Below are 16,731 nucleotides of genomic sequence, written 5' to 3' on the forward strand. Positions count from 1 at the left end.
TGCCTGGCAGCAGACATTTAAGTGGAAACCTTACAGGCCAGGAGACAGTAGCATCACATATTTAAAGTGATGACCTAGATGACAGGTTGATGGGTGCAGCAAACCACCATGGCACATGTATGCCTATGTAACAAACGTGCACATTCTGCACACGTATCCCAGAACTGAAAGTAAAAATAAAGTGCTGAAGGAAAAAACCTTTTACCCCAGAATAGCATTTCTGGTGAAAATATCCTTGAAACATAAGGAGAAATACTTTCTCAGATAAACAAAAGCTGAGGGATTTCATCAACACTATACCTGTCCTACAAGAAATGCTAAAGGAAGTACTCCAATCAGAAAGAAAAGGATATTGATGAGCAGTCAGAAATCATCTAAAGGTACAAAACTCACTGGTAATAGTAAGTACACAGAAAAACATAGAATAGTATAACACTGTAACTGTAGTGTGTAAAGTACTCTTATTTTAAGAAATATTAAATGGAAAACCAATTAAAAATAATAACTACAACAACTGTTCAAGACATAGAAAATACAAAAATATATAAATAGTAACAAAAAATATTAAAAAGCTGGGGGACAAAGTTAAGGCATACAGAATTTATTACCTTTTTGCTTGTTTGTATGTTTATTTGTTAAAGAAAACAGAGTTGTTATTAGCTTAATATAATGCACTATAAGATAGTATTTGCAAGCCTCATGTTAACCTCAAACTAAAAAAATACGATAAATACACAAAAAATAAAAAGTAAGAAACTAAATCATATCACCAGAGAAAATCACCTTCACTAAAAGGAAGACAGGAAGAAAAGAAAAATGGAAGATAAGACTACAAACAATCAGAAAACAAATAACAAAATGGCAGGAATAAATTCATACTATCAATAATAATATTGAATGTAAATAGACTAAACTTTCCAAACTTTCCAACTGAAAGACAGAGTAGCTGAAAGGATGAAAAAACAATATCCAAGGATCTGTGGCCTACAAGAAACACACTTCACCTATAAATACACACATAGACTGAAAATAAAATGATGGAACAAGATAGTCCATGCCAATGAAAATCAAAAGAAACAGGAGTAGCTATACTCAGATAAGATAAAATAGATTTTAAGATGAAAATTATCAGAAGAGACAAAGTCATTGTATTATGATGAATGGATCAATTCAGCAAGAGTATATAACAATTTTAAATACATATGCACCTAACACTGGAGCACTCAGATATATAAAGCAAATATTATTAGAGCTAAAGAGAGAGATAAGAAACATTACAATAATAGTTGGAGACTTTAACACCCCACTTTCAATATTGGACATATTTTCTTTTCTTTCTTTCTTTCTTTTTTTTTTTTTTTTTTTTCTGAGATGAAGTTTTGCTCTTGTTGCCCAGGCTGCAGTGCAGTGGTTCAATCTTGGCTCACTGCAACCTCCGCCTCTCAGGTTCAAGTGATTCTCCTGCTTCAGCCTCCCAAGTAGCTGGGATTGCAGGCATCAGGGAGACGGGAGATGGGTGGTTCTTTTTGGACTCCCGGGGCAATGATATTTAGCCATTGCTCACTAGTGGTTTGTTCCACTATCATTTCATATAGAAACTATTGACTTTTCATTGAAGTCTGTAAGTGGCATAGAGTCTACAGTCTTGTAAGTGGTGTTTTTTGAGGACTTAAGAGCAAAGCAGTCAAGCGAAGCATTACCTTCCTCACATAAGCATTTCCCATTGGCCCTTCTCTAAGGGAAACTGGTACTAGTCATCCAGACAGAGACCAGCACCCAAGTGGATCTGGGATCCCCTGAGAGGGGTGTGAAACACAGAGGAGTCACTGGCAGGTGGGTACCAAGGAGAGCATATGAGACAAACCCCCAGACCAAAAGGAGACTGGGCGTCGCCTACTGTCCATGGAGGTCAGGAAGATGGGCAGACCTTCATGTGGTTCCTTCTGGTGGAGGGCATGGCTATGGGTGTGGGTTGCTCCACTGCAGTGAAGATGAGGGATATGGTTTGGACCTGTGTCTCTGCCAAAATTTCATGTCCAGTTGTAATCCCCAGTGTTGGAGGTTGGGCCTGATAGGAGGTGATTGGATGATGGGGGTGGTTTCTAATGGTTTAGCATCATTTCCCTAGTGCTGTTATCAGGATAGAGTTCTCATGAGAGCTGGTTGTTTAACAGTGTGTAGCATCTCCTCCTGACTCTCTTCTTCCTGCCCCGCCCATGTGAAGTTCTCCCTCACCCTGTGAAGTGCTCCTTCTTCCTTTGCCTTCCGCTAGGATTGCAAGTTTCCTGAGGCCTTGCCAGAAGCCGAGCAGATGCCAAAATCAGGCTTCCTGTACAGCTTGCAGAACTGTGAGCCAATTAAATCTTTTTTCTTTATAAATTACCCAGTCTCAGGTATTTCTTTACAGCAATGCAAGAAAGGAATAGTACAATGAAGTTACTTGGGTATTTTGGGCCGAGAGTTTCCAGGACATGGGAAATGGCAGCTGGGTCCCAGGAAAGGAGAGTGCAGCTGGACAAAGGGACTTCAGAGACTCGCTGGAATAAATGGAAGGAAGGGAGTGGAAGTTGGGGGCCTATGCCCAGCTTTTGTGTGGTTTTTCTTCACAAACTTATGGTGTGGAATGTGTCATGTCCTGCCTGGAACCCTATTTGTCCAGCCTCTGATACAGGGAGCCAATACAAAGGAGATAGCTACTCAGGAAAAAGGGACAGGGAAGAGGCCCCTCATTAGTTTGGCTGCTTCCCCAAACAGGAGACTGTCAGAAACTTCCCTCCTTTGGGTCCCCCCCCAGGCCCTGGTGGAATGGGAGTGTGGCAGGAAGTGGGAGCCCATGATCTGGACCGAGGTCTCCCAGGCCACAGAGGAGTAAAGGGAGGGAGTCAGTTCTGTTCTGTGCGATCTGGCAGGAAGGGTCAGGGAACTTTTCTGGGGCAGCATTTCTGAAATCGGGCTGGAACTATCTGACATAAAATGGGGATGACTGAAAACCTCCCATATTATGATAGAGGCTAGTGGGTGGGGAACAGGGCAAGTGGATCGGGTTAGCAAGAATCCTAGATTCCACGGGCATGATTTGGAGGTACAACACATTGTTGGTAAGATGGTGGCTAAGGGACAAGGAAGCCTGGATGTAAACGCTTAAGATTGGTATTGGATCCCTCTGCCTTTCCGTTCTCCTCCACCCAGCAGTGAGGGGAGGTCAGGGCAGAACTAAAGTGGATGTTCTTTTCATTTGCTGAATAGGGGCTTGTGTACCTCACAGGAAGACAGAATGTGCACATTTCTCTGTGTTTCTCTTTGTCTCATTCTTAGTCCTGAGACCATTAGTCCTAGTTACCATGGGAACCAAAGCTGAGTGTCTGACGCATTCATTGGACTCTGGGAGAAAATTCGAGTTGGTCCCTGATTTCAGTAATCATCCGTTTACCACCTTCAGTCTTTTTGCCATATTTAATTGTGGTAAAACTATTATAATGCCAAATGCTTCCGATCTACGTTAATATTTCACTTGCATTTCTTATAGTTTGCTTAGAATTTTAATTCATTAATATCACACACTATCTTCATTGTCGTGTTTAGAAGGCATAGTGTTTTCCTTTGAACAAAATAGTTTTTCATCAATAAGTATATTTTCAAAGGAAACTTAATATCACTACCATAAGTGGAAATCCAACATCACTTGTCATAAATAGAAAGTTACTGTAAAAAACAAACGTGAGGCAAAATGTACCATTTAGGAAAAATTATTTAATGTGTTTTAAAATTGTCAATGTTTCATTCGAATGATGCAGCTGACCTCATTTTGTGTACCATATGGGTATAATTTTGGTAAATTTTATCAATGTGAGGCAGTCTTCTGTAGCCCAATTCCCTCTGGATGTGTGGACAACGTTTAATTGCTGCACCTACAAAACTGGGAATAACGGTGATCATAGCATGGTACTGACTTCCCCTGTGGGGGACCTGACCGGATGACGAGATGGCCTTCCCCAGGCATCCTTGGAGTCATTATACCTTTTTAAATGATGAGAACCGGCTTGTGAATGTTTCCCTTGCCAGTTCAGGGTACATGGATTCATTAGTGATCTGGACAGAGGCATTGTTCATTTCCTCTGTAGCTCTCAAAACTTGCACAGTATTTGGGGAAGACAGAGCTCTCAAAAAATGTGTGTCAAATAGGCTTCCTTCTTTGCAAATTCTGTTCCTTCTTCCCAGAATGTCATTGCCACAGCTTTGATGGTTGATAACCTGCAATTCATCGCTTAAACTTGGAGCAAGTGCTCCTGACTCCCTCAGGAAGTTGTTTCTTCCCTCCTCTTTGTTCCTGTAAGAAAGGTAATATTCACTATGATAAGTATCATTGTCTATGAGCCTTATCTCTCCCACCGGACTCTGAACTTCTCAATGGCAGTGACTAATTCTCGTCCATCTTTTCGAAGGCTCTTCAGCTTATATAGCACCTTTCATTGTATTGAATAACGTCATGTATGGGTCCCCTTTTTCAAACCAGATTGGGAGTTCCCGTGGTAAGAGGAAGCCTGATCTTCCATTCTGTATGCTGTGTGATTCTACAGCCATCAGTCCTGCTCCTAGTGCCCCAGCAAGCCCTTCCTTGGCTATGAAGATTGCCAAAATACTGAAGCCTCAGTGAAGCCTCTTCGTTCCCCTAGGTTTCATTTTCTGGACTCAGGGATTTTATTACCCACTGTAAAGACTAAATATGCTTTTCACTGTGTGGAAGAAAGTATAGAAGTTCAACAGCACATTGTGTCTTCATCATCCTATGTTCTCTGAAAAATATTTGGTTTCAGAAATATTTTGTGCGCCTCTTATCCAATCCACTGTTGGAGAAAGAGAAATTTCATCTAAAGTTCTGCAAACTCCTTCGAATTCCTTGTGGTAGATGTAAATGGGGAGGGAGAGAGGATGGGCAGGAAGGTGAAGGGAGGACCTGGGAGATAAGGGGTGCACAAGATGATATCTGACCCCACTATCCATCCACTCCTCATTCTACTCCTAGCAGGTGCCTCCGCCCCACCACCACCTGGAGAAGACTGCTTAGAGAATAGAAGACCTTCCAGACTCAGCCCATTCACATTCCTCTTAGTCTTTGAGGTTCATGAAAGTTAGGTAACTTGCTCAAACCCACTGAAGTCATTCTATGAGACCAATATTACCCAGAAACCAAAGGCAGAAGAGGACATCCCAAGAAGAGCATACTACAGAACAATATCTTTTATAAATGTAGAAGAAAATGCCCTCAACAAAACCAAAAGGAGAGATTGGCAGAACAGATTTGTTTAAATGCTCCAGTTACATGCTGTCTTGAAGAGGTGTGCTTTACTTTCAAAGACATAAATTGCTTAAAATAAAAGCGTGGAAAAGTATAGTGTGGAAACAATCATGAAAAGAGAGTTGGAGTGGCTCTACTAATATTCTCTGAGACAAAAATATACTTTAAGACAACAATTCGATTTAGATACAGAGAAGGACGTTTTATCACGGTAGAGTGCTCAATCCATCAAGAAGATATAAAGATTGTTATAAAAATATATAGACACATAACAATAGTGCCCCACAATACACGAAGCAAAAATGGACACAACTGAAGGGAGAAAGATGCACACAAGATCCCAGCCTTGTAGGATGTGGCTAAATTAGCTCTTAGATGCAAATGTATAGCTATAAACACCTATATTGAAAAAAGAGTAGTGCTCTCAAAAAATTCTTCTAAATTTTTATGTTAAGACACAGGAGCAAGAAAATTAAACTAACCCCAAACAGGCAGAAGGAAGGAAATAAGGACTGTTAGAGCGATATAAATAAAAAGAATATAGGAAATAATAGAGAAAATTAACCAAACCAAAAGTTGGTTCATTAACAAAGATCGACGAAATTGACATGCTTTTGCCAGACTAAGAAAGAATAGAAAAGATGCATATTACAAAAATCAAAACTAGAATATAGGATATTAATACAATCTTACAGAAATAAAAAGGTTATGGGAAATACTGTGAACAACAGCATGGCAACAAATTAGATAATCTTGTGACAAGGACAAATGTCCAGAAACACACAAATTACTGAAACTGCCTAAAGGAGAAGTAGAAGATTTGAATTGATTTACAGCAAGTAAAGGGATTGAATTACTAACAAATATATTCCCCCAAAGAAAAGTCCAGGGTTAACTGGTGGAATTCTACCAAATATTTAAAGGACACTTAACACCAAAGCTTCACAAGATTGCTCAAGAACAGAAGGGCGCCCTTCCCAGCTAGTTTTTCGAGCCCAACTTTAACCAAACTCCAAAATTAGACAAGGCATCAGAAGGAAATAACTAACCTAAGTACAGATGCATATCTGTTATGTATACACAAATCTCCTCCACAAATTACACACATACCTAATCCAGCAACACACACACGTGCACGCGCACACACACACACACACAGATTTTACACAAAGACCAAGTGGAACTTGCTCCAGGAATGTAAAGTTGGTTCAACGTACAAAAATCAATCAATATAACATACCACACTAACCAAATAAAAACCCCATATTATCGTTTCCGTAGACACAGAAAAAACTTGTGACAGATCCAAAACCGTTTCACAATTAAAAAAATATGAAGAAACTGGAGAAAAAAGGCGCTTCTGCAACTCAGTAGACTCTACCAAAAACTCACAATTGCCATCATGATTAATGGTGAAAGGCTGAAAACTTTCACCCTCAACCAGCAACAATGTGTGCTCTCACCATTTCTATTTAACATTGTACAGGAGCTTCTAGCTAATGCATTTAGGCAAGAAAAAGAGATAGAAGACCTCCAGACTTGAAAGGAATAAGTAAAACTCTCTCTGCTCACAGATGACATTATCTTGTACATAGAAAACACTAAAGAAGCCGGAAAAGAAAATACTATCAGGACGAGTCATTGAATTTATTCCATATAATATCTACATCAATGTAAAACATACAATTTTATGTCTTTGTACTACCAATGAATAATCCAATAAAGGACACTTTAAAAACAATTCCACTTATCATAGCATCCAAAGAAACACAATAGTTAGAAATAAATTCCACAAAAGAAGTGTAAGACTTGTATGCAGAACACTACAAAACCTTATTGAAAGAAATTAAAGAAGACCTAAAGAAATGTGAAGGTGTCCCTTACGCATGGACGGGGAAGACTGTGTATCATTAAAATAGTAACAGTCCACAAGTGGATCTATAGATACAACATACTCACCATTTCAAATCCCACCAGGATCTTCTTGCCATAATTGACAATCTGATTCTGACATTCCCTTGGCAATGCAAGGGACCCAGAAAAGCCAAAACAATCTTGAAAAAGAGCAATGATGGAGGACTCACACGTCTCTATTTCAAAACTTACTGCAAAGCTACAGTAATCAATGTGTTGTGGTACTGGCATAAATTTAGGCATATATATATCAGTGTCATAAAAATGCAAATTTTAGAAATAAACCTCTTCTTTTAAGTTCAGTTGATTTTCGACAAGTGTATCAAGGCAACTCAGAGTGAGAAAGAATAGCATTTTCCACAAACGGTGCTGGGACAAATGGTTATGCCCATGGAGAAGAATGAAGTGGACCCACCATCTCATGCCATGCCTGAAAATTAATTCAAAATGAATGATAGACATAAACCTAAGGGGAAAAAAACTATGTAACTTTTGGAAAAAAACTTTGGGGATAACCTTCATGACCTTGAAATTGGAATTGGCTTTGTAGATATGGTACCCATATCACGGGTGAAAAACATGAAACACAGAGGAATTGTACTTCATTAAAATTAAATACTTTTGTGCTTCAAAGCCCACCATCAAGGACAGGGAAGACAACTCATGAGATGATTGAAAAGATTGGAAAATCATATATCTCATATTTGACTCTATTTGCAATATCTACTAAACACTTACGACTGCCTAATAAAAAAGACACACAGCCCAAATAAAAGTGGGCAAAGCATTGCAATAGACATTTCTCTAAAGAACATGTACAAATGGCTAATAAGCTCAAGAAAAGATGCTCAGTGTCATTAGTCATTAGGGAAGTGCAAGTCAAATCCACATTGTGATACCGCTTCCCACTCACTAAGATGGCTGAAATCAAACAGATAGACAATAACAAATGTTGGCAAGGTTGTGGAGGAACTGGAATCTTAAGACATTTCTCATGGGATTGTAAGATGGCCCAATCACTTTGGGAGAGGGTGCAGCAGTTCCTCCAAAAGTAAGAGTTCCTTTATGACCCAGCAAGTCCACTCCAGGTGTTCACCCAAGAGATTTCAAAAAATAACTCAGGTAAAATCCTGTACAAGAGTGTCCATAACAGCCTCCTCCATAGTAGCCAAAAAGTGAAAGAATCTAAATGTCCATCAACAGTTGAATGAGTAACCAATATGTAGTATCATTATACGGTAGTTAATGGAATGTACGAGCCGCAACATTGATTAATCTGGAAAACATAGTGCTTACTGAAAGAAGCCGGTCCAAAAGGTCACGTATTGTATGATCTGATTTATAGGAAACATTCACTACATGCAAAATCAGAGAGCCAGAAGATAGATCAGAGGGTACCAGTGGTTTGAAGAAGAGGGGAGATTAGGTCACTTAAACACATACAGCGTGTTTTTTGAATAAAAAAGTTCTTAAATTACATGGTTGTGATAGTTGCACAACTTTTCTGTTTTTTAAATTTTATTTTATTGTGCTAAGAACACGTAACATGAGATCCGCCCTCACTAAAATTTTAAGTGCAAAATACCATATTCTTAACCATAGGCACAGGGTTGTACAGGAGATCTCAAGAATGTATTCACCTGGCACAACGGAAACTTTATACCCATAGAATAGCAACTCCCTGTTTCCCCCTCCCTCCAGGTTCAAGCAGCCGACACTGCACTCTGGTTTTTAAATTTGACTATTTTAGATAGCTGAAATATTTAGAACCCACATTATTTGGGTATGATGGCAGGAATTCCTTCTTCATGGAAGCGGAATAATGTGCCATTTTATGTGTATACCACATTTTTGATATCCATTCATCTGTCGATGAACATTTAAGTTGTTTCCACATTGTTTTTAAATTTTGACTGTTAGATGTAATGCTTCAATAGAGGTGGGAGTGCATATATCCCTTCGAGGTCCAGATTTCAATTCTTTTGGATATATACCCAAAAGTGGGATTGTCAGATCACATGGTCGTTCTATTTTCAATTTTTTGAGGAACCACTACGGTGTATTCCATAGTGGCTGCACCGCTTTACGTGCCTACTCCAGTGTGCCCGTGTTGGAATTTTTACACATCTTCTCCAAAACAACACTTGTTATCTTTTTTCTTTCTTTCTTTCTTTCTTTCTTTCTTTCTTTCTTTCTTTCTTTCTTTCTTTCTTCTTTCTTTCTCTTTCTTTCTTCTTTCTTTCTCTTTCTTTCTTCTTTCTTTCTTTTTTGTTTTGATAATAGCTATCGTTCAAAGTGTGAGGTGATAGCTCATTGTGGTTTGGATTTGCATTTCTCTGCTGAGTAGTGACGTTGAGCACTTTTTCATATACTGTTGGGCATGTGCATGTCCTCTTTGAAGAAATGTCTATTCAAGTCTTTTGCCCATTCTTTAGTCAGTTTGTTGTCTTCTTTTTTGGTATTGAGTTGTAGGAGTTCCTTGTATAGCTTGGATATTAATCCCTTATCATATATACCCTTTTCAAACATCTTTTCCTGTAAATCTCCTAGAAGAGAACATAGGTGAAAAGTTCCATGGCATTTGACTTGGAAATTATCTCTTGAATATGACAAAAAGCACAAGCAACAAAAAGCCACGTTAGACTGGTGAGACTAAGTCGAACCAAAAACCTATGGTGAACCCACAGGGGCCTGTTGTGGGTAGGGGGAGGGGGGAGGGGGGAGGGATAGCATTAGGAGATATACCTAATGCAAAAGACGAGTTAATGGGTGCAGCACACCAACAGGTAACAAACCTGCACGTTTTGCACATGTACGTTAGAACTTAAAGTATAATAAATATATATATATATATATAAAATAAAATAAAATGAAAGCAAAAACCAAAAACGAAAACAAAAACCTATGGTGAACCAAATGAAACAATCAACACGGTGAAAAAGCCACCTACGGAATGGGAGTTGCTCAATTTTTGGAATATACTAACAACCACTGCACGGTACACTTTAAAAGGGTGAGCTTTGTGGTATCTGAATTATATCTCAATAAAGCTGTTTCTTTTAATGAAGGAGGAAAGAATCTCTGAAGGAATTCAAAATGTTCATAACTTATTCCTAAGTTAACATACATGCTAGTATATTAGGATACAAGTTGGAGGGATATTTTTGAATTATTACAAAACGAAACCTATACGAAGACTTCCATAAGGCTGAAAAATTAAATGTGGTAGGAGGCTTCCAAAGCGGCCTCTCTGGCAGAGTAGCAAGGTTGCAAGAACAATGTCAAAACAAAGCTATTTCTCAGGCATGACCTTTGTGATTGTTTCTATGTCTCAGACTCCCGTGGATCCTACCTGCTTTCCAATTCTGGTTATGCAGCCCTCTTATTGACTTCGTGTGCAACCTGATATTCTTGCATCAGGTTTTTTTTGTTTTTTGTTTTTTGGTTGAGCAATCGTGAGTGTTTTTCTGTTGTTGCTAACCAAACATTCTGATGGACACAGGAGGTGGCAGATGTAGGTGTTATTTACATCTGTAAAGTGAAAGGAAATTTCTTCGAGAAAAAAAAGTAGAAAAGGAGGAAACAAGGCCACAATCTGGAGCATATCAAAAAGTAGAGGAGTTTACAAGAAGAGGAGCCAGGAAACAACTCAAAGAATAGGATCTATCCTGGAAGGAAGATCACCAGAAGAAGATGGTTTCATGGAATCCACAAGATCTCAAGAGACCGATAGTGGCCAGCACGTTCAATGCTACTAAGAGGGCAAGCCAGGTCAGAGGGATGATAATTGGATTTGACATCATGTAAGTTACTAAAGAGCATGAAAAAAAAAAAAAGCATATTGGAGGACAGAAGGCCATGCAAGACATTGGAGGTGGAGATGAGGAAGTGGTGACAACTTGTTCAGACAACTTACCAGAAAAGTTTTGCTGTGAAAGGCAGCAGGTATGTGGGAGAACAGCTGGTAGGGAAGTGTCCCCAAGGGAAGGTATTTGTTTAAAATGGAGGACAGTGGAGCGTAATTGTATGCTGAGGGGAATAGCCACCAGAGCAGAAGAATTTGAAGATGCAGAGAAACAGTGGACATCTGCAGGAATTCAAACTGTGAGAAACAGTGAGGGGTAAAGATGGGGTCAACAAGAGAGGCTGGCTTTGTTAAAAATATGAGCCACCAGCCCCATGCTTCGTGCTCTCAGTTAAAGCCATGCTGATAACCTCCATCCCCGGGGATGGCCAAATTCAGAATGAGGGATTGGCAGGGCAGAGATGTCCAGAGGACGAGGAAATGAAGTTTGAAGTCCATAGGATCCAGGCTGAGTAACGAAGGTTAATGTAAACTGACAAATTCAAATTTTGAGAAATGTATCGGTCAGAGATATTTTTAATTTTTTTAAATTTAATTTTATTTTTTTTCTGCAGTTGGGGTCTCGCTGTGATGCCCAAGCTGGTCTTGAACTCCTGCCTTCAAAGTGCAGCCTCCCAAAGCTCTGTGCAGTGGTGCTGTCATAACTCACTGCAGCCTCAAACTCCTGGGCTCAAGTGATCCTCCTGCATGAGTCTCCCGAGTAGCTGGGACCACAGATGCGTGCCACCATATAAGGCTAATTTTTTCTATTTTTATAATTTTAGAGATGAGGTCTCGCTACATTGACCAGGCTCGTGTCCAACTCCTGGCCTCAACCAATCCTCCTGCCTCGGTGTCTTGCATAGCTGGGGTTATAGGTGTGAGCCACTGCGCAGAGCTAGGTGAGGGATTATGATGTGACACTCATAGCTCCTTAGTGTTTGGTGATTGTCTCTGGGTGTTCATATGTTCACAGGGAGGTGGAGACATAGACAGATCCCATTACTGAGAAATAAAGAAATCCCTACAATGAAGCAGATTAATGGAGGGACTTCCTTCTTTCCAGGGAGAGAAAAGGGCAGTGCTCAAAACAGGAAGAAAAGCCATGAACGGGAATTCACCGGAAATGGAATGTCCTCAGAAGACCTTATCTTTTCCGTGGGAGGCAGGGGATGGGTGATTCTTTTTGGATTCTAGCAGCATGGATGCTTAGCCATCGCTCACTAGTAGTTTGTTCCACTATAATTTCCTGTAGTCACTATTGACCCTTCGCTGAAGTCTGTAACTGGCATAGCGTCTACAGTCCTGTGAGTGGTGCTTCTGGGGATTTAAGGAGCAGAGCAGTCAAGCGAAGCGTTGCCTTCCTGGCATTGCCATTCCCCATTGGTCCTTCTCCAAGGGAAACTGGTCGTGGTCATCCAGACAGAGACCAGGAGCCGAGTGGATCTGAGATTCCCCGAGAGGGGTGTGAAACACAGGGGAGTCACTGGCAGGTGGGCACTCAGGAGTGCATATGAGACAAACCCCCTGACCCAGAGGAGACTGGATGTCACGCAACATCCGTGGAGGTCAGGAAGATGGGCAGAACTTCATGTGGTTCCTTCTGGCGTAGGGCACGGCTGTGGGTGTGGGTTGCACATTGCAGTGAAGACGAGTTTACTTAGATATTTTGGACTGAGGGGTTCCAGGACATGGGAAATGGAGGGCAGCTGGGTCCCAGGAGAGGAGAGTGCAGCTGGACAAAGGGACTTCTGAGACTCACTGGAATAAATGGAAAGAAGGGAGGGAAAGTTGGGGGCATATGCCCAGCTTTTGAGTTGTTGTTTATCACAAATTTATAGTGTGGGACGTCTCATGTCGGGCCTGGCACGCTGTTTGTCCAGCCTCTGGTAAGGGGAGTCAATACACAGGAGGTGGTGGGCTTCTCAGGAAGAGGGGCAGGCAAGAGGCCTCTCATTAGTTTGGCTGCTTCCAGAAGTGGGAGACTATCAGAAACCTCCCTCGTCTGAGTCTCCCCAAGGCCCTGGCGGAACAGGAGTGTGGCAGGAAGGGGGAGCCCTAGGAACTTGTCCCATGGTCTGGGCGGAGGTCTCCCAGGCCACAGAGGAGAAGAGGGAGGAGGTGTGTCCTGTGTGACTCTGGCAGGAAGGATCAGGAAGCCCTCCTGAGACAGCGCTTCTGAAATTGGGCTGGCTGGAACTTTCTGTCAGAAAATAGGAATGACTGAAAAAACTCCCCTACTATGATAGAGGCTAGAGGGTGGTAAAGAGGAAAGTGAGTTGGGGTAGCAGGAATCCTAGGTTCCACAGGCATGGTTTGCAGGTACAATACATTGTTGGTAACATGATGGCTCGGGGACAAAGAAGCCTGTCTCCAAACCGTGCAGGTGCATTGAGAGGATGTAGAAATTCTGGATTCATGTCAGGCCCGTCTGCGTTTCTGCCCTCCTCCACCCAGCATTGAGGGGAGGGCAGGGTAGAACTAAAGCAAATGTTCTTTTCAATCCCTGAATAGGGGCTTGCGTACCTCAGAGGAAGACAGAACACGCACATTTCTCTGCGTTTCTCTTTGTCTCATCTTTAGTCTCTAGGCCATTAGCCCCTGTTGCCATGGGAACTGAAGCTGAGTGTCTGATGCATTCATTGGGCTGTGGGAGAAAAGCAGAGTTGGTCCTTGAAATAAAGGCCCCTGGGAGAGGGGATTCTAGCAAGGCAGTCACATCGAAAGAATTCACAATTCCCACAGATATATTGATCCTTCTGATTATTAGTACACACACACACACACGCACACATCCCACACACCCCCACCCCATATACACACACACACACACACACACACAGGCTTCATCCTGAACAGATACGATGTACAGAGCATCGCACTGGCTGGCCCATAGGGTTCTTGTGGGAGAGGCCAGGCCTCTGTGACCATGAAAGGGGTTGCAACTGATACAGTCAGGGAGGGATCCCAGGAAGGGGAGTGATTCCCTTAAATTTGCTTGTTGAAACCCGTATCTGGCAGGGGAAAGGAGGATCCGGTGCAGAGCTTGGATTCAGCAGAGGTGGCTGTTGATGTGACCGGTCCCCCTGTTTGGGTGGGAAGGCCCTGAATGACACATGCAGCAAGGCAAGAGTGGTCCCGTGCACCCTTTGCTCTTTCTTGGCTTATCCAGCTCCTCCCTCTGAGATAGTCCCATGGGGAGCCCCAGGTTGACCTGGGATGGGGATCCCCTCTTTCCAGGGGCAGGGTAGAGTTCTCAAAGCTGGCAGTTTTCTCCTCTTTACCCTTTCTCCCTCGCTGCCCCTTCTTCTTGCCCCCTGCTCATCAATCACCCTTTGGTAAAGGACCTCTCCCCTTGTTCCTTTCTCTTTACTCCCTCATCCATTTCCTCTACACTCCTTTCCTCTTTCCTCTCTCTTCCTACCTCACTTCAGCCTCTGTCATCACCTCTCATCTCCCCTCTCTGCTCTCTCTCCTCCATGCCTTGTCTTTCCCTTTGTCCTCCCTCCGAGTTCCCATATCCCTCACTGCCCTTTCTCTCCCTCTTTCCTTTCTCATGTTGTCCTCCCCTGGTTTTCCCCCTCATTTTGCTTTTTCCTTCTCTCTATGCCGTTCCCTCCCCTCCCCCTCCCCGCCCTCCCCTCCCCTCCCCTGATACTCACCCAGTGACTAATCCTTAGTTCCTTAAGTGGTACTGGGCGTAACGTGGGCTCTATGTGTTTAGCTTTCAGCCTCGGAGGGCAGTACATCCTAAAGTGAATCACCAACTTAATTATTCCTCTGCAAATTACCATCAGTGATACGAGATTCAACGACAAGGAGCTGTGAGAGCGCACAGGAAGGGAGCTCATTTCTGGGGTGGGCTCAGTGAAGAAAATGTCATTGATGATAGTCCTTGTTCTGCCATCCACCATCCTCTGCTTGCCTCTTTCTGTCACTGCCTTCCCTTTTATGTTGGGGGCAACTCTCCTCTTCTATCTTTTGCAGCAGGGTGGGACTCCTCTCATGGTGTCCTGCCCTCCACACCCCAAGGTGTGAGTTCTCATGAAGTCCAACCGGATGCCCATTTCCTGCAACCTGAGCACCCAACAGACCAAAGAGCATGAGGGGTAGTTTCAACTCGCCCGGGGACCCTTGTTCCTGCTCCCAGCTTCCCCAGGGCACCTTTGGTCATGTACTTCACTCACCCCTTCTCTTTCTCACGTTCACTTCTCACCTCTCTTCCCCCTCCCTCTTTCCTGGCTGCATCCTTTTCTCCTAAGGCTTTACCCCATAAAGACAAAGAAACTGGCTGAGGAGACAAGAGAAAGAAAGTAGCAGAAGATGAGAAGGAAACAGGTGAGTGACACTGACTTAGCTGATTAAGAGAGCTTGATCTTTTTTGAGGGTGTGGGGGGGTTCTCGCTCTGTCGCCCAGGCTGGAGTTCAGTGGTATGATCATAGCTCCCTGTAGCCTCGAACTGCTGAGCTCAAGGGATCCTCCAGCCACAGCCTCCAGAGTAGCTGGGAGTACATGTTAATTTTTTGTTTATGTTTTGTTTTTTTACAGACGGAGTCTCACTTGTGTTGCCAAGAGAGCTTGAGCATCAACTGGCAGTGAGGACGGCAGGAAAGCAACTGACTTATCCCCTCTCACCAGACCTTCCAACTGTCTGCAACACTGGCATTGCCACGTATCCCGGCACGTTGTTGGTAATGGTGGGGGCTGTAAATTGCACGATTGCTCTAGAAAGTGTATTTACAAATCACTTAGACACCCAGATCCCCTCTCAGCTCCTCGTAGCATGACAAATCGCTCTCCCCCCACTCTGGGAGATGGCGGACAAATGTACTCTCTGCAGAGCATGAACCAGCAGATTTATGGGCTTTGGAACTTCAGGCTCACTTCAAGGCATACATCCCAACCCGGCGTAGGGATTTCAGTTGCTGTCTACAGCAATCTTCAGTCCCTCACCTCCGCTGGAGTTTGGCGTCCAGATTGCTGGCATCTTGCCCCTTCTCAGAGATGCAGGAGAGTCTTCCTGTGTAATCTAAACTTCCCCAGAGAGGAGACTTAGTAATATTGGCAGGCAAAGACCTCTGGAGTTTGCTTCATTAGTAAGCTCAAAATATTTTCTTATTTCAACGTTAGTTTTTCTTAGAGCCATGGGTTACTTAGGAGGATGTTTCTTAATTTACAAACATATACGGGGGTTTGTAATGATCTTTTGTTATTAATTTCTAGATCCCATTGTGGCATTGTGGTCAGAGAATATACAAATCGCTGAAGAATCCATTGTTTATGGACATTCCTGGGATAGTATTCATTTAAATATCTCTATGTACACTGTAATGGAATATAATACAAAAATGGAGTTGCACGCAAAATGAGGGTACCACTCAGTAAATGGTTCCACAGGGACGTCTGATCCCCTACGATCTGGGTTAAGAAATGGTGTAGTGTATTGCCGGCAGCTCAAAAGCACTCTCATGCCAGTCACTCTTGTCTTCCACCTCAGCAAATCTAACCACTCTTGTGACTTTTAACACTTGACGATAATCCTGCCTGTTTGTGAGCGCATTACACATGAGTAGAATCAGTACAGTACGTATTTTATAATCCGGGTTTCTCTTGGCAACATTAGGTTTTTCTCCTTGCTATTCACTTTTGTCGTGCTGTGTAGCTGAATTTCGTTTC

The 16,731-nt window shown here is 42.4% G+C and overlaps 1 protein-coding gene across 1 annotated transcript; it reads right to left on the reverse strand.

The window, feature by feature from the left end:
• Positions 1–8,522: 8,522 nt before the first annotated feature.
• On the reverse strand, positions 8,523–14,968 carry LOC112438447 (putative uncharacterized protein FLJ39060). Its single transcript, XM_024927379.3, has 2 exons — positions 14,717–14,968; positions 8,523–13,701 (listed from the first exon to the last, which is right to left on the reverse strand). The coding sequence occupies exons 1-2, from the start codon at positions 14,966–14,968 to the stop codon at positions 13,582–13,584; spliced, it is 372 nt and encodes a 123-aa protein (XP_024783147.1). The 3' UTR covers positions 8,523–13,581.
• Between the last annotated feature and the right edge of the window lie 1,763 nt (positions 14,969–16,731).

The sequence above is a fragment of the Pan paniscus genome, chromosome X (assembly GCF_029289425.2).
Source record: "Pan paniscus chromosome X, NHGRI_mPanPan1-v2.0_pri, whole genome shotgun sequence".
NCBI lineage: Eukaryota > Metazoa > Chordata > Mammalia > Primates > Hominidae > Pan > Pan paniscus.